The sequence below is a fragment of the Leptidea sinapis genome, chromosome Z (genome assembly GCF_905404315.1).
Source record: "Leptidea sinapis chromosome Z, ilLepSina1.1, whole genome shotgun sequence".
NCBI lineage: Eukaryota > Metazoa > Arthropoda > Insecta > Lepidoptera > Pieridae > Leptidea > Leptidea sinapis.
This window is the reverse complement of record NC_066312.1, coordinates 10,477,099-10,499,661: the sequence shown is the minus strand read 5'-3', so window position 1 is coordinate 10,499,661 and position 22,563 is coordinate 10,477,099. Positions and strand designations below refer to the sequence as shown.

At 33.4% G+C, this 22,563-nt stretch overlaps 1 protein-coding gene across 3 annotated transcripts; it reads right to left on the bottom strand.

Annotated features, from left to right (window-relative positions):
- Positions 1–623: 623 nt before the first annotated feature.
- On the bottom strand, positions 624–22,467 carry LOC126979086 (zinc finger protein 554-like). 3 transcript variants are annotated; one of them, XM_050828292.1, is made up of 2 exons: positions 22,322–22,467; positions 624–2,917 (listed from the first exon to the last, which is right to left on the bottom strand). In XM_050828292.1, the coding sequence occupies exons 1-2, from the start codon at positions 22,374–22,376 to the stop codon at positions 2,262–2,264; spliced, it is 711 nt and encodes a 236-aa protein (XP_050684249.1). In that variant the 5' UTR covers positions 22,377–22,467; the 3' UTR covers positions 624–2,261. The 3 variants fall into 3 exon arrangements, with proteins under 3 accessions (XP_050684249.1, XP_050684250.1, XP_050684251.1); XM_050828293.1 differs by lacking the exon at positions 22,322–22,467 and adding an exon at positions 11,539–11,938; XM_050828294.1 differs by lacking the exon at positions 22,322–22,467 and adding an exon at positions 11,707–11,938.
- Between the last annotated feature and the right edge of the window lie 96 nt (positions 22,468–22,563).

Below are 22,563 nucleotides of genomic sequence, written 5' to 3'. Positions count from 1 at the left end.
GTCTTGATGGCTCTCTTAATTTTTTAAATAAATATTAAAACAATTTTCAATTGAGACACTTTATTTACACTCAAAACATTTAACGATTTAGAAACACTTATTCGTCTTATATGGATTACAAATAAGATGCGACTGACTAATATCTACGATTCAAAACACATCAACAGGAGCTACTAGTCCATCAGGTAACCCTTGGTCTTGATGGCTCTCTTAATATTTGAAATAAATATTGAAACAACTTTTAATTGAGACACTTTATTTACACTCAAAACATTTAACGATTTAGAAACACTTATTCGTCTTATATGGATTACAAATAAGATGCGACTGATTAATATCTACAATTCAAAACACATCAACAGTAGCTATCAGTCCATCAGGTAACCCTTGGTCTTGATGGCTCTCTTAATTTTTTAAATAAATATTGAAACAATTGTCAATTAATACACTTTATTTACACTCAAAACATTTAACGATTTAGAAACACTTATTCGTCTTATATGGATTACAAATAAGATGCGACTGACTAATATCTACGATTCAAAACACATCAACAGGAGCTATCAGTCCATCAGGTAACCCTTGGTCTTGATGGCTCTCTTAATTTTTTAAATAAATATTGAAACAATTGTCAATTGATACACTTTATTTACACTCAAAACATTTAACGATTTAGAAACACTTATTCGTCTTATATGGATTACAAATAAGATGCGACTGACTAATATCTACGATTCAAAACACATCAACAGGAGCTATCAGTCCATCAGGTAACCCTTGGTCTTAATGGCTCTCTTAATTTTTTAAATAAATATTGAAACAATTGTCAATTGATACACTTTATTTACACTCAAAACATTTAACGATTTAGAAACACTTATTCGTCTTATATGGATTACAAATAAGATGCGACTGACTAATATCTACGATTCAAAACACATCAACAGGAGCTATCAGTCCATCAGGTAACCTTTGGTCTTGATGGCTCTCTTAATTTTTTAAATAAATATTGAAACAATTTTCAATTGAGACACTTTATTTACACTGAAAACAGTTAACAATTTAGAAACACTTATTCGTCTTTTAAGGATTACAAATAAGATTCGACTGACTAATAGCTACAATGCAAAACACATCAAACAGGAGTTTTGACAAAATTAATTTTAAAGAAACAAACGAATGCAACAGAACAAGGAACGAATAAATATATTAAGTACTATTTTATAATCTATACAGTATACTTACGAAACATAATTATATTTTGTATTTTTAATACAATTAAACATTTTTGTCGTATATTTAAATATTAAGAGTTAACCACGCTTAAATCACTAGACGGCCTTAAGAAAACAATCCAATAATAGTTGACACAACAATATTATTAATAAGCGATATTTACAAATTATATTCTAAGAATAATATATTACATTACAAGCTGACCCGACAGACGTTGTTCTGTAGATAATAAAAAAAATACTGTTTTATACGAATTTGCCAATAATAATTCAAAACATCAAGAATTATTTCTTAAAAAATGCTCCCTGTCGTTATAATGAAATTGTTTCACAGCGGAACTTTCAAACCGTGCGTCACAGAATTCTCTCATAGAAAATATTTTCATACAAAAACAATATTGAAAATAAAAATAATTATGGGTCCCAAATCGAAAAAAAACTATCCTATCTCTCAAGTTGGACCAAACGGCACTCCATGAAGTAATCCCCATTAAAATCCGTTCATTAGTTTAGGGGTCCATCGCGGGCAAACAACGTGTCACGTAATTTATATATATTAAGATATTTGCGTACCTACGTACTCACTTAGGTTGTACGTATGCGTAAGAGTACTAGATCATATTAAGATCCAATAGTTACACTAAGTATTTCTACTGCCATTTAGATATTTGGCTCTGTCTACCCACAGTTCTATGATCTATTAAACAACAACAACAACTAACACTAAGCATACTAAATTACTAGATATAAATAATAATTTAACAGATCATATACAAAATAATTGAATAGAGACACATCGCATTGCGCTTTGCTTTTTTTATTTAAATTACATTCGCACTTCAAGATCGATATAGGTAATTCCGAAAAATATCTGTATTGCATTGCAATGTGATATGCCCTTACCAATTAAATAAATCCAGGCCACCCTCGATGCGTGGTCTACGTTCAACGTCACCTACAAACAATTTGTTAACTTAATACAGCTAATATAAGCAGTTCCTTATAAATATGTAGCTGTCGATTAAATCAGATTTCAGCAGGTTGTGATCGCTTAGTGTGGGTGCGCATGTGTCGGGTGATCATATCACGTCTACAAGCAGCGTAAGGACAGATAGGACAGTGGTAGGGCTTCTCTCCTGTGTGAGTGCGCTGATGAGTGGCAAGGTGATCAGATCGCGAGAACACTTGTGCACAAGCTGTGCATGAATACGGCTTAACACCGCTATGCAGACGAGCATGACGTGTCAACATATCAGAACGTGCAAATCTTCGCAGGCAAATTTCACACACGTAAGCTCTTTCTGTATCCGGCGCTTTGTCTCTGTGCCGGGAGGCAACATGTTTGGCCAGCCGGTCATGTGCCGTAAAAGACTGTCCACAAATCTCACAAGTGAATGCTGGCGGTTTGGCCAACTTAGGTGTCACTGATTTTACTGAGAGGTCGAGTGGTGTGTCATTTGGCGTCTTAGCCTCTTGGTACGGGGGTTCAAACATTAGCCAGGGATGAAACGGGAAGTGATTGTTATTTGTAATTTGTATAGCGAGCTTGTCGAGCAACCTGGAGAGACGACGACGTTTGTGCATAAATCTTGGACTGTAAGCCTCCGGTACAATCTCAGCCATGCTTCCTGTGAATGTTTGACTCCCTTCGCCATGCCTTTCTGGTTCCAAATTTCGCCATCCTGATAAAAAAATCTACATTAATATTGTTATTTTCTTACAATATATTGGGGGCAGGTGATATTATTTCTTGTTTGTATAGCGAGATGCCAAACATAGGCAAACATTGATAATAAATTGCACCTTTGACGCATCTGTCTTTTGACTACATGGGCGACCCTTATCCCCGCGATTTAATTGGTAGACACATCTCATGTTTCGACCAATGAAACGTCTTGGTAACAATATAAAAGAAGCTTCCCTTTAAAATTGAAGATGTAGATGAATGGATACGGGGTTTAGATTTTGCGCGTTAGCACAAGAGGCGTTACGCTATCTATATAATATGTATAAGCAATCTGAAAAAACCGGTAGAGCACACATGGCGGCCTACAAGTTTTTAAGTAGTTTTGTGGTACACTTTTGACTTTATAGCGACTCTGGTTAAGATTTTAAGAGGGGATTGAAATTATAATCAGGTATTGCGCTGCGAGCAAACGTTCTACGAAAGCTAACTGAACCCTGGTTTCGTTCTGCGATTGTTCTCCCGAATCCTCCGACAGTGTGATCCTAACTCCACCTCACAGAAAGTTTCCTTGAAAACTGACTTAAAAATTGTAATACATATATGTATATTACAATAATATAAGTATACGATTTTAATAAAAATAAGTATTTTTATTATTAATTTATTGTTTTTATTCATAATTAATATTGCACATGTAAAAGTGACCCTGTCTGTGTGTTCCTCTTCCACGATAGTAATATTATAATAACAATCAGATTGGGAATGGAGTGACGGCCCTCAGGTTATTTATAAATATATTTAGGAAAATAATAAGTTTAATTGTACAATATTACTTTGTAAACATATTTTTTCGATGAAAAAAAAAAGCCCGCTGAGTTTGTTGCGTCCATTTATCGCAGGTCTGAGGCATTCGTTTTGGAATGGGTGATAGTTTTTGACTTGTGATGAAGTACATCACATCCTATTTTTGATAAAAATATTTGAATTTGAATAAAAGCCATTCAATCAGCGAGCTAGTCTGACTTCTGGAAGGAAAACTTAAGGCGTGTTTAGTAGGTACTATTACGCACAGCTATTTAATGTTAGTTTGGTTAAAATCAGAGTAATATTTACCAGAGTAGTTTATACTCAATTATAGTTATATATTTTGGAAATGTTGTTGTATAATGAAGATAGAGCAAAGAAAATTGTAATACATATTATGTCGTATTCACTTTGGTGAAGGTTTTAATCAGACACCTTTTTTTTGTACTCGTAGTTGTAGGTACTTACTTCTTTTGGTTAACTAGATCATTTGTATTATACTTCCAACCCTCATAATATATCTGCTGAACCACAATCACTTGACGAGAATGAAATTTAATAAGTATCTAAAAGTTGTAATATAAAAAAAACGTTTCCTTCGAATTGCATCAAAACTAATTTAAGGTTATTGAAATAAAGGTTATTTAACTAAATTATGCTGTTTAATAGTATTTCATTAGTTGTTAATAACTAAATTTCTATATTATAGTATTGTTCTTTCTATAACGTTAAATAGCACAATTATTAATTTATTAAGGATTTTTGTTTCGCTATGTCAAAGAAGTAGGTAATGTTTCTTGCGTGCGTTTATAAAAACACACGCTTTTTTATGAAATAAAGTCATAAGAACATGGTACTTATGTGAATAGGGTCGTTTGTATGACAATAACAGTATGATTTTAGTGACCAGGCCTCACAAGTTATCAATACACGTGGGCTTCCTTATTTTGCTATTCGTTATATCGAAAATAATGGAAAACTTCTTGCATATTTTTATGATTAAAAATTTAAACTCTTTATAGAGAAAACGTTGGAATTCTAAAAGTATTTCCTCGTAGAATGTGTCTTCTTTGCGAGCTGAAGCTCGAGACAAGTTTGGAATTTATTCTATTTATCATTTTCTAGACAGAAGCAATATGTAAAAATTGATATGAAACAAGCAACTTTGTCAAGGTATGGGAAACCGCAATTTGGGTGCCTTTGTGATTCTCTATGGCTAAAATCTATAGAGTAAACTTAGACTTTGATCACACTTTAGTTACATGAAACTGAGCTGAATGTGATAAAACGCGAACTTGATTTTTGATACGGCTTTTTTAGCTTAAGCTCAGTATAATTACAGCTGTCAAATTAAATCAAAGATTATGCTTATGCTTACACTCAGCTAAGTTTTATTACGTAAATTCTCAGCCTAATACTTGAATAATAGATCGGTCTTCTTCTTCGTGACACTCTTGGCAGAGCGGTCGTGGTTAACTTTTGGGGCAGATGTGATTCGCCCCACGTGCAATCACTATTAATAGTGTGGAATTTAAGTGTTGAAGGTAATTTAGGTTTTGCACTTTCAGGATAGGGAAAAAGCACTGAATTGCCTAGATCGTCACGTCAAATATATTAAAGTATATATTATTATATGACATAGAAAGGACATCACGAAACTTTTTGTAAGTATATCAAAAATTTACCAATGACGGGTTTATGTAATTAAGTCTCTTAGCCATCATGTATCACGGACTAGTAAAAAAAGAAGGACCACGCGCCGTGATATTAGCAAGTGAAGCACCTTAATACTAGTGTGTGTGCGGTTACGGGGTATACCAGATACATAATATTTTTTCCCTTAAATAATCATATATCCACAAATACTTTTATAGTATTGTTTTTACACTTTTTCACCACGCACGACGGCATTTTTTAAATATTTTATTGCGACGCAAACTGAGCTGTCACAGACGATGGCAAATCTCATAATGGCAGCTGATCGGCCTGTATTAGTGTAAATGTATGCGTGGGGCTATGCATTTACACGTTTACCGGCTTGTATTGGTGCCTCACTGTTATGTAAGGTGACACGGAGTCCTTCTTATTTTACTCGTCCGTGTCATGTATTTGAAATTTGACATAATTCGAGAGTTGAATATAAATTTTTCATTTGGCCTTATTTTAATTACGTAGAGCATATTGTATCACTTTTCGAATATGGACGAAAATCATTGGAACAAGTGTTCAAAACACAATTGATGAAATTTAATAAAATTGATGTTAAATGATGATTGATGAAATTTGTTTGTTTGTATATAAAAACTTTACTACTATATTAAGGAAGCGTTTGCAAATCCGACTAACTATAAATTTGCTATTTTCGGTAGAGTTTGTGATGAAATGAAACTAAATCTAACAAAACTAAAAATTGCCACTTATAGATTAAGTACTTCTATATCTCCAAATAGCGGGTAATTTTTAGCATGAAATTTTGATATCTTAAGTCGTAAAAACGATTACCAAGTTACCAAGATCATTTTTCGGCTACTACTAATTTGTATTTTTATTTCATCAATATTCAATTTCATCAAAGAAAGCAGATATAATATTTTCAAAAACACTGGAATATGTTTATTAATATGCTATAAATAATCTCAGAAAAAAATAAAAATAAATCGTCTATAATTCACATATTTTTCTGATAAGCATGAGTCTTAACCTGTGATATTAAGAGTATTATTTTGCCACTTTGGCATTGTATAAAAAGCGTTAAATGCCTTAAATGACTGACAGATTTTTTGATGGTTTCATTATTTTATAAAAAAAAAAATGCTAACGCCATGCAATAATCGCTCTTAATTTATGACAAGCCTCTTTGGGGCAAGCATTCAAATATACTAAAGCAATAATAGGCGTGGCGTAAACAGGTGATAATCCTTTCGATCCCAATGCCAGGTAAAGATGAGCAGGTGAGCAAAAAACTTCAAACTGTATTCTACGTAATCGCCGAATAACATTTAGTAAATATCATATTTTTGAAGTTATACTTCTTTAGGCTCGTTATGAAAAAATTATGAGAGTGAAATTGTAGGATGCGCGCGCATCACTGTAACCTAACAGGGTGAAGTTAGTTCCTAAAATTTTCCGACGTTTGCGACATTCGTTACTTTTTTTTTTTGGTTTCTTCGTCCATTATTAGGACAGGCAAAGGGTTAAAGCCCATACAGCCGTATTCGTTATTTAATAATTAATTATCAAAGCCTTCGTTACGAGATACAAATAATTTTAAATTTTTGCTTTGTTAGGCCAAAGAAGTATAACTTCTTGCGTGCTTATATAAGTAAACACACACTTTTTTTAAAGATTTTATAAAATACCATTCGATCAAATTAAATTTATCTTCATTTATTGCGATGTTCATTAATGAAACGGTAATAAAGGTTGTCCAAGGGCCGACTTTAATGTTTTTTTGTGCCGAGATTTTTTTTTCAGCCTTTGTTATATTTTAAATGAAATAATCAAAGATAGTAATATTATAAACTGGTTTTATAATAGGTCTTGACCTACTGGTGAAATAGAAAAAAATACAACCAGTTACGTGTGAAACTTTCAATTGTGTTTGCAAATAATACGATTAACTCAAAGCGACTGTAAGTAGATAATAGTAGTAATAGTTAATTCTTTGTTATAAATAAGTACTGTATAGAAGAAGTAGTATTGCTTTAGTAAAGTGTTAAGACGTGTTCAACTACCACCAACTAGGTACCACAACGGCGCCTATTTCTGCCGTGAAGCAGTAATGTGTAAACATTGCTGTGTTTCGGTCTAAGGGCGCCGTAGCTAGTGAAATTACTGGGCAAATGAGACTTAACACCTTATGTCTCTAGGTGACGAGCGCAATTGTAATGCCGCTCAGAATATTTGGGATTTTCAAGAATCCTGAGCGGCTCTCCATTGTAATGGGTAGGGCGAATCAATTACCATCAGCTGAACATCCCACTCGTCTCGTCCCTTATTTTCATAAAAAAAAACTTCACTAATAATTTTTTTAAGTAACTCGACTCACACAAAATGTAAAATGGATTAAAACCTATAAAAAGTAAAGTAGATAGATCATAATTATGCACTTCTATAGTAATGTAATATGATGTTACTGTTTTAGCCAGGTTCTTAGAATATTTCGCTGACAACATTGTTACTGTTTGAAGTGTAATAATATGTAACATTGTTTTTCACTTAGATCATTCTCGATTGTTTTATATCAAACTAGCTGACCCAGCAAACGTTGTATTGCCGATATTAAAATCGCGATACAAAAGTAACTGTTGATCGTAGATGGGTGAAAATTTGAAGTTGTATGTATTTTAATGCTGACTCATAATAAAACAAATAAAAAAAAATGTCAAAAAAATTAAAAAAAAAATCGTGTGTACCACCCTTAACATTTAGGGGGATGAAAAATAGATGTTGTCCGATTCTCAGACCTACCCAATATGCACTCAAAATTTCGTGAGAATCGGTCAAGCCGTTTCGGATGAGTTCAAAGTTTAACACCATGACACGAGAATTTTATATATTAAGATGAAACTTATTTATTTGTATGAATCGAGGTGACATACTTCTTAAAAAAAATAGTAATATGAAGCACAATTCGCCAATAACTCGGCATACAAATGTTTGTTTGTCAATATTAATTAAATCTATGTAGAATATGACGAGCCATATAGCCGAAAGGTTAGTGACCCTGACTGCTAAGCTAGAGGTCCCGGGTTCGTATCCCTGTAGGTGCAATCATTTATATGACGAATATGGATGTTTGTTTCCGAGTCATGGATTTTTAAGTATATTGTATTAAATATATCGTTGTCTTGAACATAGTATCTACAGGCTATGCCTAGTTTGGGGCAACATAAGACATGTTTGGAGGTATACCACTCTCAAATAATTACATAAAAATATTTGCATTAATGACTATAGTATATAAACTATGGAAACATTCATCTATTAGCCATAATATTAAGTTTTTATGCAATATAATTTTAGGCAACTCTCTAATACTTTCTGGAACATGGTTAAAGGCCTTTATAGATATTACATTTGCGTTATTTCGATGAAGCGCTGTTCTACAGTGCGCCATCAAAAGGCGATTTGTATCACTTATTCTCTACGTCCTATAATGTTTTTTACGATCAATATTTCATTTCTTTGGAAAGTTTCACCGAAGTTTTGGGCACAGGAATGCTAGCTGGGTGCAACAGTGCCGCCTTTCCTGCCGCTAAACAATAATGTGTAAGCAATGTTATGTTTCTGTTCGGAGTGCGTCGAAAATTACTGGAACATTGAGACTTAATATCACATGCCTTACAATGCTGATCTCAGTGTTGCCCAAATTTTGGGTGTTTCAAGAACTCAGTGCTCTGTGAACGGCTAGATCACTTGGCGTTGCGTAGGGACGTCCGCGTCGCTCCATTGTGTGTTTTCACGCATTTATCACGGGGAGTGTTCTGAAGAGCTGTTTCACCTCATTCCTGCCACTGAATTCCACCTTTGCACGACATAAGTTAGGATATCATCCCCATCAGGACGTGTGGCGTTCCACCACAGTGCGGTTTTCAAAGAAATTTCTTCAACGTACCTACGACTAAGCTGGGTAACTTCAAATAAAGCGCGTTCACTTTTCCAAAGGGCCTGTAACTCTCTTGTGATCGCTCTTGTATTGGAAGAGAATGTGACCCGTACGCTCGTTTGTCCTCTCTTCAATAAAAAAAAGAACTCTGAGCGACACTACATACCTTTGAATACGGTCCGGTACCGGACCGATGGTTCGGTCGTACCATATCCGATCATGTGTTTTGGCTATAAATAAGGGTAGGTAGTTACTGTAGCGCTACATATTAACCTTGTAATCCGATATCCGATAGGAATATGAAAGAATGCTTAATGCCTTAGCTAGAGCGTTTTCGTCGAGTGAGACCTGACAGGAGCGTATTGTCTCCTAGCCTTTGTTGAGCAAAAATGTACTTTCAGTAATAGTAAGAAATTTAATATCGTTTCAGCCATATTTTACACGTTAAACTATTGAAACAGTGTTCATTTAGTTACGAGTACTTGTAAATCAACGTACAATAGACACATCAAGCTTTACCTAGTTACAGCAGTATTTCTTTTATAATTCCTAAATAAAATTAAAAAATATAAGATTAAGATTGACATAAAAAATAATTTTAAGCCTACTTCAGCCCGCGACTCGCATTGGACCTTGTCAATGAAGGACAGCGGTTGAAGCCCAAATAAATGTCACTCTTTTCGTTTTTCATACCTTTCTCTGGCATTTTGTAATTCTATGTGGAAATAAAACAATATGTAAACTGTATAATGTATATCTAATATATGAAATTCTCGTGTCCCGGTGATTGTTACCATACTCCTTCGAAACGGCTGAACCGATTTGTATGAAATTTTCTGTGCATATCGGGTAGGTCTGAGAATCGGCCAACATCTTTATCATAACCCCTAGGTTATGATAAAGATGTTGGCATGAAAAGGGTAAACCACGCCTAAATATTTATTTTTACAATTTTTTTTTATTTTTATTTTACTATCATTCAGTATTGAAAAATACATACAACTTCAAATTTTCGCCCTTCTAAGATCTGCAACTATTTTTGCATCGCGATTTTAATATTGTTCTGTTCCATGCACAGATTCACAAAAGGATTGCAAGTTTATGTATCTAATATAGAAATTTTAATTATAAAATTTTTTCTTAGTAATTTATATGGCAACTAGCTGACCCAGCAAACGTTGTATTGCCGATATTAAAATCGCGATACAAAAGTAACTGTTGATCGTAGATGGGTGAAAAGTTGTATGTATTTTTAATACTGACTCATAATCAAACAAATTTAAAAAAAAATGTCAAAAAAATAAAAAATTAAATTTCGTGTGGACCACCCTTAACATTTAGGGGGATGAACAATAGATGTTGTCCGATTCTCAGACCTACCCAATATGCACTCAAAATTTCATGAGAATCTGTCAAGCCGTTTCGGAGGAGTTTAATGTTTAACACCATGACACGAGAATTTTATATATTAGATATTATGTGTAAGAATACCTATAATACACTCAGTTACAAAGTTTAGTATGTTTTTAATATGGCTTATCATTGAAAGTTTGTACGGAACCGATGAGCCACCATTGCTGGTTTTTTTATAGTAAATAGCTTCTACGATTCCTTTTATATACATATATAAGTATACGTATCTTTCTATTTACGCATGTAGCGGAATTCCAATTATTCATATTATAACACTTCAGTTTTAATTGTAAGATTGTACTCGTATAAACGGCAACGAAATATTTTAAAACATTGGTCTTACACCCCATCCTTGATATGATATAAAAATCTATTTTCTCCTCCACATCCGATATATTAATAAATTTATTAAAAAATATATTTAATGAATTCTGTAGCTCGAAACCATCCCTATCTCGAGATCACTTAAGCATTGGCAATTAGATTGATTCTTTTGTTAAATTAATATAATGATTTCACTTAATTAAGTATAAAAAATCAACATTTGGGAAATTACATCAATTAGGAATCCTGGATAAAAGTTTTACTTTGTAATAATATGTCGATTTCGTACATAAAAATACCCAAATATATTTTTTATTTTCTCCACGTGAAAACTTCCAATTCAGTTAAAAACACTTAAAAATACTCTCGATTAAATCTTAACAAATACATATTTACGGTATACTTAATAGCGAAGTTATGATCGTAAACGAACTGGAAACACTATAAAATTATTAACTCATAAATACCTAGGTGCGTTTAATTTCTTCTCTGCGTAGTTTTACGTGGAAATCTTCACAGTAGCTCCAAGAGAACATAATAAAAACACAATTATTATAACGAACGGGATTCTTCAATGCGACAAACATAGCAATATATAACTTATATTAATTATAATTTGATACACATTTGTTTACACGATTGTAGCACACACACGCGTATTTTGTAGAACCACTAGTGCATTTTTGATGGAGAGTTGCACTTAGATGTAAGAAGTACAGTGAACGGTGTGTAAGGTCGCTATAGCTGCTGAGGTCGAGCGTCAAACGTGCGACCGGTCCTCCCGCCTCCCCCACCTTGCATAAACAAGCATCGAATACATTCACATACGCCGGTCTTCAATGTTTTAAGGCCACATGTACTTGATGCCACGGCTTCCGACCAACTGACAGAATCACAGAACTAACAGGCAGCCGGCAACAGCACCGAGCAATATACAGACGGTTCTACGCCACGCAACGTTTCCATTCGATTCAGCCGACAAACTTGGATATAATAATATGCGTATGCGCTTTAAGGCTTTCAACCTTCGTTATTTACAGAGAATTCTATCGACGGAAGCACCAGAAAAGTAGTCTGAAATACATTGGTTGTTTCAGTATACATTTTCGTACAAATAAATTAAATAATATTATATTGATTAAAAAAATTGTCAACTAACAAAACAAAAATATACATTGGGCATCGTCTTACTATTCCAGAGCATTTTACGCTATTATTATCTATTGTATATATTTGAAACGTTTGCCACGTATCGGGATTCGAATCCAAGACGCCTTTATTCTATTGTTTTATTTCATATGATTCGTTTCGTCTTGAACAAAATAATCCTTTTAATTCTCTGTCTTGATGAAGCTTTTACTTCCGTCTTGGCGCCCAAGTAAACACCTTTTTTTTTTAACTATCATAATTTTGGTTGGTTTTTAACATTTGTATTTAAAGGTCCGTTATGCGTTTTATACCTGCACATATTCATTATTAATTTATCTTGCAATATATGGTTGTATGTTTTGTTATGTCCAATCTTGCAATCTGAAAAAGTATTACTTCTTCTCTTTCTATAGAATTACTGGGCTAATGAGACTTAACATCTTGGGTGTCAAAGTGACGAGCACAATCGCAGCGCCAATTAGAATTTTTGGTTTTTCAAGAATCCTGAGTGAACCTGCATTGTGATATGCAGAGTGTAGGTATCACTTATGAGGATGACCTGTACGTCTCGTCTGTATTTTACATAAAAAATAAATCTATTGATGAATTTTCACATGTTCTTTCAAGACTAACGATAGCAATGCATTTTTAGGATTAATCGGTAAATTGTGAGTAACGTTTTTTAGTTTGAGAGGTACATTTTCAAAATCCTTTGTAAAATAGACTTACACGACCTTAAAAATAAACTTTGTATAAATATTATATCTGACAATAAACCAAGAATATGCGAAATATTTACAATTCGACATTTTTGCTAATAATTGGTTTATTCGAACGATTCGGACGTATTTCCATGTTTATTTGCAAGGTGTAGGTACCCACATCATCATCACATCAACCGAAACATTGGAACATATTAAATTTTATATCAATTATTTTTATTCAAGTAATTTATCCGGAATATTACAAGAATAGTATAAATAATTGCAATACTAACTAATAAACATAATTATAATATTATATTATATAATTAATCTGTTATAATTTGATTGCATGGATCCGAATATTCCGTGAATGTATATAGGCATAAGCTCATGAAAAGGTTCTATTTCTGGAATGTCTATGGAAATTGATATATCTACGTAATCAAAGCAAATTGTTGTCCCAATAAAATTGTACTCATTATTATATCGTATATATTTGTTAAAGGCGTGGATACAAATTCGTAGATATTATATAGATATTCTATTCTGTACGATTTGATTATCATATTTTTATTAGTGAAACGAGGACACACAATAATTGATGATTGGTGAGATGATGATGAATCTCCTCTCATAGCAAGTACCCAGTGCTTCACCGGGGCATAAAAATAATAGGGAAGTCCCAGGCCGCGGGCTGTCGTAAGCCGACTAATAGGCATTTATCAGTGGGAGGCTCCTTTGCACAGGATGAGGGCTAGATTATGGGTACCACTAAGGCGCTTTTTTCCTGCCATGAAGCAGTCATGTGTACCTAAGCATTATTGTGTTTCGGTCTGAAGGTACCTCGTAGAATTACTGGGCAAATGAGACTTAACATCTTATGTCTCAAGGTGACGAGTGCAATTATGATGCCGCTCAGGACTCTTGAAAAATCCTGAACGGCACTGCATTATAATGGACAGGGCGTATCAATTACCATCAGCTGAGCGTACTGCTCGTGTGGTCCCTTATTGTCATGAAAAAAAGCAGCAATACTAGAGAAATCACATTAGCGGGTATTCCAGCGGAGTGTACGTGCTTTTTGAAGATTTTGTTTCTAAAGCTGTAACGCCACTCATCCAGATGTTAAGCATACTAAAATTCAATCGACCGGCAAGACCGACCGGCCAGAAAATGGTCCAGTTTTGAATTCATTTTAAAAGCTTTGAAGTGTGGTTAAGAAATATGTGTAAGCACTGTGTGTATCACGCAATATCGAGACGTCGTGTATGACGTGTTTGTGCAAAAATGGAATTCTATTTCAATAGAAAAATGTAAAGACCAATAGAATCAATGCCTCATTGTTGTAAGATTAAGGTGGCTACAGACAGGTATCCAAATATAATATTTATATTATTATAACATTTTTGTCTTAGCAAATGTGAAATTTTTATAATAGTTTGAAATATGATTTATTTATTACCATTGCCAACACAATAATCACTAACTAATTACATTAAATATTATTACTTCTAAATAAGTCTAAATATAAGTGTTATTGCACTTACGGGCAACGACCAAATGCAAGTATAACATATACATAATTTTTGAATTTTAATTGAACAACATAAGAACAAATACAAAGATACAATATGTTATAATAAAATACAATTTAATAATAAGATAAAATACACATAATTAGTTTCTATAAAGTGAAAATTAATTAAAATGAACAAAACTAACTTAACTTATTTACGGCTAAACTAAAATATTACATTAAAATATGAATAATTCTTGTTGAACAGCAAATTATATTCCTGTCTAGCAACATATTAATTTCCGCACATTCCACCGAAAAGCAGACAACTTATCATTTAAAATGTCTATACTTCGTTCAACTTTGGGAAGGCTATTGTAAGTGCGAACAATTCTGTTAAGAGTACGTAAGTGAACTAGGTTAGACTTTGCGGTAATTGTTAAAAATATATCGTATCTGCTGATTCTCGGGAGTCTCATGGGAGCGGCTTCATTAATTAACGAGAGAATATCGGGGCAGTCAATTCCACCGATAATAATTTTATATAACAAGAGACAATCGAATATCAGACAGTGTGTCCATCTTAAAGTATCGCAAACGTTCAGAATAGTTTTCTAATTTCATAGATGTAAATGGATTATAAAGGAAGATGCTATTGTTTTTGAATTTTTTCTAATCTACTACTGCATATTTAGTAGTGAGGACACCATACTACAGAATAAAACTCCAAACTACTGCGAACCAATCCGTTATCAATTGTTATTTTCACTTGAAACGAATTAAATTATTTGCAATTCTTTATGAGAAAACCTAATGTATTTAATGCCTAGTTAGCATTGGTGTCGATGTCTGTATTACATTTGAGCTCTCTATGTAATTTTACGCCTAAATCGCGAATAAAGTCCACTTGAGTTAATACGGCCCCATTGATGTTAAACAAAGAATTCAAATAAACATTTTTCGTGAGAACTTCATCACCACACATTTTGAGGTATTTAGAATGATTCTATTATAACTACACCGGTCTACCAATATGTTTAAATCTTCTTGTATCATGTAGTAGAATCATGGGGAGATTTTATGGGCCTAAAAAATGTCAAATCGTCAGCAATTTATGAAAATACTAAATAAAAGAAGGCCTAAACGAGATCCCTGTGGGGCGCCGGAAGTCACCTCACAAGAATGAAGACGTGAAACCGTTAACCACAACTCTGCAAGTGAGGCTAGATAGATATGATCTACACCATTCAAGAACAGTTCCATATTATATTCCATGTCTTAAAAGCTTATATAATAAGAAAGTGTGCTCTACGCTATCAAATGCCTTCTGAAAATCGGTATGAATAAAGTCAGCACAAAATCAATTATCAATACATAAGGAGATTTCATTTACAAATAAGGTTTTTGGTTGTTGATTTACCAGCAGAAAATTCATGTTATTTGTGGTCCATTGAGTGCTTTAAATGCCAAAGGATTTAATGTACAATTTTTTTTTAATAATTTTGCAAATATAAGCATGATTGAGAGTAGCCTGTAGTTTATGACAGGATTGCGAGAATCGTTCTTAAACAAGGGTAAAACCAAAGATTTTTTCGAGAACGACGGAAAGACTACCACCGGTAACAAGTGACTTGTTAAAAAAATAAAAAGAGGGTAAACGAGAGCATCTGCGCATTAAATAGAGAAAATAGAAGGGATTTCATCACTCACCCTTAAACTTATGAAGTCTTTTTATGCCTTATTTATATATATACTTTACGTTTCATATAAATCATTGAATTAATTGAAGAGTTAAATGATAGTTCTTAACTATTTGCCCCTCAATATGAAATATGACTTAAACTATAATTAAATCGTGTACCTGCTGTTTCTGTACATAAAAAGATGTTTTTACCATTAACAACAAGTTGTACTGGTTGTAATTATGTAACAGAGGTCAAAAAAGTATATTTAAGAATTTTTGTGTGTTTTTTTTTCACATTTATATTAGAAACGAGTAAGATAATTTGCGGTTTTCAATGATATATTAGGCAAATTCTCCGTAATATTTTGTGTTTTTTCTGTTTCAAACGGTTTATACACAAAAAGTTATGTGTAATAATACTCGCGAATACTAGTAACTAAAATTAGAAACAAAAAACCTATTATTGCGTGACGTCAAGTAAGTTTAGTGATTTTCCTATTCTAAAGAAGTATAAACTTCACACGTAAATTAAACTCAGTTGAACTCGAAAATCAATCGGACGACTTAAAATAATATTTTACTAGTTGAATAGAATGTCATCACTGAATAACATGAATACATGAAAAAAGTGATCTTGAGGCGACATCGAGGCGAGGTAATGAAGCAATAATATTAACGATTTATTTAATTATTATACTGCAAATATATACTCTAAATATATGTATACTGTAAGATTATCAAATGAATAAATAAATTCCTATGCTAATATTTTATTCAAGTAAGGATATAAAATATTACTATATGATCATATTATTAAATATCAAAAATTACCATCCATTCAAAAATTTAGCCTCAGTTTTGAGAAGAACGGGCGCAAGAAATGCAGAGGGCTTTTTTTTTTAAAAAAAAATAATACCTACCTACTAATAAATACTCTGAGGGCAGTCGTTCCATTCCCAATCATCATCAAGCTAGTTATTTAATTATTATAGTAATTAACACATATAAACGTATTTTATCATAACCAATTCGTTTAAAAAAATCTGGGGTTGTGTTGTGAAAGAAAATACATCACCGAACAAAAAACTAACAAACTCGATTTAACCGAGTAGTAGTAGGTCAAGTTTATATTTATTCCTGTTGTTAACATTATGATTATTACAGTTGCTAGAAAATCCGCTAATGTGCCTAATACATAACATTATCAATAATATATTGAGTGGTTAAAATGTTTAGTTCTTAAAATATTTCTCTAGATGATTCACCGATAATTAAAACCATACAAATACATCGCTCTTTTGCATTTAATGCAGTGCTTTGTGCGTTGAAAGGACACTGTAAACCCAAGTCTAGACCTGCCCACGTTGCAGACAGTGATGAGAAAATTTTCCCTTTGAGGTATTATATTCCACAGGTGGGTTGATAAAGAATATTTAGAATTATAACATGAATCATAGCGAAGCTTACATCGAATATTTCAAAAATAAGTTTGTATAGTAAACGTGATACGATTTTACAGGAACATAAAGTTCGACAGAAAAAGAAAAAAATGGGGATTTAAGTATGAAATTGCTGTTTTGACATACGCTCTACTGGATTTAAATAAAACGTCCTTGGTGCGATATTTTGCACGTGACAGTTAGAGTTCGAAGAATATTCTAGATTTAAACATGTGCATAACTTTATTTTGTTTGACTCTCCAATGGTTTTTCATTTGGATTTCAAGTTAATTATACATTGGAAATTTGAGTAATTTTTGAATACGAGGTCCTACGTAGGACTAACGCAGTAGAACCAGCTCGCAATACCATTGCTGGTACGGTACGGCTAATGATAGCGTTGTACGTTTTTTGGTTTAGCGCTTCACTAGAAGAGACTTAGACTTCAAGAATGAAGCCCGACGAAGAACAGCCACTAAGGCAAATAATGATGCGTTACATGACTTACGAAGAGAAGAACGTTTTGAAACTTGCTTCCATACCATGTTAACTTAACTTTTACTGCGCTGTGGCCTGTGCAGAACCAGGCAAAAACCATGAATCATTTTCCTTAATATAATCTACTATACTATAATAAGCCTTCTTTTTAAAAGAAGCTTTAATATATTTTTTGGATTCTAGGTCCCCAGAGTTTTACCGCAAAGGCATAAATGACCATACCGTGAGATGGAAAAGGAGCGTAAATACTTTAAAGTAAAAGTCAAATAAATTTTATTCAATTAGACTTGAACTAAGCTATTTTGGATCTTCAATAAGTATATTTAAGTAATTAGAATTACTGAATCAACTATATGTTCGGAATAAGTAAAGCTCGAGACACTTGGCCCGTGGGGCCCAGAGGCGCGGAGAATGTTCAAAATACTATCTTCGCGCCTCAATAAGGCTACTGGAAACCCAAGCGCTGGCAGCTATTTCGGTCAACGGATCAGCCTTGCTATCCAACGGGGTAATGCTGCCAGTATTCTTGGTACGCTTCCACGTAATGATAGTTTTAATTTTATGTAGTCGTAGTATTGTAAATATAGTTATAAGATTTGTTTTGATTAAATAAATAACTAAGTAAAGCTCGTGAGAAGAACATACAAGAAAATCGATAAGATGAATACATTTCACCTTACAAAAAAAAGGATTGTGTGATTTTATGAAACCACGGTAAAGGGACAATTTTTTTCACATTATTGATCTTTACCTTAAAATAATATTCACCTAGCTGTGTCGTTGTTTACCAAGAGGAAATAAAAGTTTCACTTTAATAAATAACAACATTTACATTAAACACTGACAAAAACAAACAAAATAGCGTGGACCATTAGCACAAATGAGTAATAGTCTATACACTACACGGTCAGCTGCTTCGAACTATAGACGCTGCCCGAACGTCACGCGACATGCAACACACAGACGAAAAAGTCTGAGACGATGTAATAAAAGTTTCACTTTATAAATATTTCAATTCTTCAGTACAAATAGTAATTTCACATTTTAACCCCAAATTGTACAGAAGCAATTGCACGTTTTTTTAAACTCTTCAAAATGTTATGAAGATGTTAACGTCGACTTTTACTGAATTATAGATACACAGTGAGGAGACAGGGTTTATAATTAATTGCCAATCCATGTCTCTCCCCACTCTTAAACTTATACTTGCTTCTGTATTTCATGACGTTTGAGTATTTTTGTTGCCTCACTTTACACAAATATTATTAAATATTTGTAAAAAAAATAACCAACTTCAATAAAACTATACCAAAGCAATAAATATAATACGCACTAAAAAGTATAAAAATAATTGCGAATTTTTTACAATCTAATTCTACTTGCTACGATTATTGTAATTTTTGGAATCTGTGTCTTCCTTCTGCGGCCCCGCTCTCGACTCTCGCCTCCTCACTTCGCGCGTGCGACACAAGCACATCTCACCTATACCTATGTATGTAGATACAAACCTACCTTGGCTGACAGCGACTCCAAAAATAACAATAATCGTAACTAGAATTAGATTAATTAATTAGATTGCATAAAATACCCATTTTAATACTTTGTAGTGCATATTATATCTATTGTTTTGATGTAGATTTCCTGAAGTCGGTTGTTTCTGAGTAAATTTTTTGATTTTTAGTATCTGCGGTACACTTACTAATTTGTCTGAATATATTATATAGTCCTACTAAATTTTGCAATGCCGCAATGAACGTAAGCACATTGCAATTTGATTACAGACAGTTTGATATTCTGCCACAAATCGCACCCTTACTGTAAGTCGTTAAGGAGTTCCATTGATTATAATATTTGACAATGATTATCAACGACGTTAAAGTAGATGACTAAAGTATCCGGATAGCATTTAAAAGATTCGGATGAAACTATCTTTAAAAACTATCCTTGAAACACATCCTCTCCAATAAAAAAGAATAATCGAAATCGGTTGGCGTGGTATTGAGTTATTCGTCCATTTGTCGCGCACATACCTAATGCAAATTTAAGACTGTTATGGTTTTTTCATGGATGAAATTGTCAGACCAGCTGCAACTGCTTTCAAAAAAAAAAATCATCGAAATCGGTTCATCCAGTCGAAAGTTCCTCCTCCTTTTTTTAAGTCAGTTAAATATGATGAAGTCTTAAATAATTTATACGTCTGGATAGAGCCTCTTGCTGCTAGACATCCGATGAAAACAGACCAGTTTTTATCTTTAGTGTGCTTGACCAACCCATGTCTTACACTCGCGATTTGTATGTCACTTTGTGTTAGAGTGCGTGCATTGCTCAAAATAATGGTGTAAATGTTGATTTAAAGAGTGTCAATGCGTTTCTTGTTGTTCCTTCTCATGAAAGCTCAACTTTTTTTTAATGAAAATAAGGGACGAGACGAGCAGGACTATCAGCTGGTGGTAATTGATACGCTCTGCCCATTACAATGCAGTGCCGCTGAGGATTCTTGAAAAAGCCCAAAAATAAGACATAAGATGTTAAGTCTCATTTGCCCAGTAATTTCACTAGCTACGGCGCCCTTCAGACCGAAACACAATAATGCTTACACATTACTGCATCACAGCAGAAATAGGCGACGTTATGGTACCCATAATCTAGCCGGCATCCTGTGCAAAGGAGCCTCCCACTGGTAAACTTGCTCCGGGCGGTGGTAAATTGTAAAATGTATAACTTTTACTTAGATTTGATTTGATTTAATAGTAATAGTTAATGATAATAGTGCGAAAATTTTCTAAAATTAATCAGTTCAATGTATTCCGACACGTTTTGTTCTAAACGACTTCCTAACGACACAGTGGAATAATTAATGAAAATCTAGCAAGTTAAAATTAACAATAATTTATTATGTTCTCAGAAAGCTCCAGATTATACTATCTTTATAAGAACTTAGCTCACTCTCAGTAGCTCCAACTATTATTATAGAGCAATTATTTATTATAATTACAGTTCGCTCATTGTAAAGTAATAAATATAAGTAATTACTTAAGTCATTCAGCCTTTTACTGGAAGTATTGAAAGAAGACGAAGCCTTTATCACTTTATAGCAAATTTTCTTGTTAAATTTTCCACATGTAACGGACTATCGAAGTTCGGGAAACGTGAACTTAATAATTTCGGAAATTTGTTTTCTAATCGATGAAACAGATGTCAACAAGAAATGGTTAAAGTTCTACTTAAGTTAAGGTCGAGACTGCTTTGGTGAATTGTAGATGTAGTTTACACGTAAAGGCGTAGTGAGTGTCACGAATCACAATCTTTTTTATGAAAATAAGGGACGCGATGCTCAGGACGTTGTGCTGATTGTAATTGACACGCCCTGCCCATTACAATGCAGTACCGCTCAGGATTATTTCCCAAAAATTCAGAGCGGCACTACAATTGTGCTCGTCACCTTGAGACATAAGATATGAAGTCTCATTTGCCTAGTAATTTCACTAGCTACGGCACCCTTCAGACCGAAACACATTAATGTTTAAACATTACTGCTTCACGGCAGAAATAGTTCCCATAATCTAGCCGGCATCCTGTGCAAAGGAGACTCCCACTGGTCAGCCCTACAATCAGTCATCCCGACGGATATTTTCAAAATATCATAGTTTTATACACACTGAATCTTATAAAGAAAGGAGTAAATTATTCAGTGAGCTTAAAAAACACTATTGCACCGCCAATCACACTTTGATTCTTATTATTATATTATTATATAAAAAAAAGCCCGCTGAGTTTCTTGCGCCCATTCTTCTCAGGTCTGAGGCAGTCTCTTTTGAATGGGTGGTAGTTTTTGACGTTCAGTAAGTGATTTTAAATCCTATTTTGAATAAAAATATTTGAATTTGAATTTGAATTCGTAGGGCTAGATGTAGTAATGTTAGTAATGTTCAAAACATCAGAAATTCATCATCAGAGAGTTGAATTAATTTTTTTCATAAAGATACACTTACACAAATAATCTTGCCCAAAATTAGGCATAGCCTATCCTATAGGCACAAGACCACTTTATATTTAATACGAACTGACTTAAACATATAAAAAAATAGTTATAAACATCCATGACTCGGAAAAAAACATTCACATTCATCATGTAAATGTATGCACCTACCGGGATTCGAACCTATAGACCTGTAGCTCAGTAGGCAGAGTCTAGAGTCAGAGAATTTAAAAAACAAGGAATAAAAATTTGAAAAAGTAAACAAATGATATAAACCTTACCAGATAAATCCATTGTTCGAATTTCGGCTGTCTTAGCACCTACCACACTGTCCATTTCAGAACATAAATAAGAACTCTCCTTCAAAACCGTTAGGCACTATCTAAGTACGCACTAGTCTTAATACGATGGAACCTAGAGGTCCAACACGCGCGAAGTCTAAGTGAAGAATGAGAACGGTTACCTTATGAAATCAGAGCTAGGGGAAAATATTACGTCGATCTTTTATTATTGTATAATGAAG

Bases quoted from the DNA above. Each gene is read 5' to 3' on its own strand.
- LOC126979086 (XM_050828292.1), bottom strand. From the start codon at position 22,376: ATGGACAGTGTGGTAGGTGCTAAGACAGCCGAAATTCGAACAATGGAT. The intron at 2,918-22,321 runs GTAAGGTTTATA...TTTTTTTATCAG, and splicing joins TCGAACAATGGATTTATCTG to GATGGCGAAATTTGGAACCA.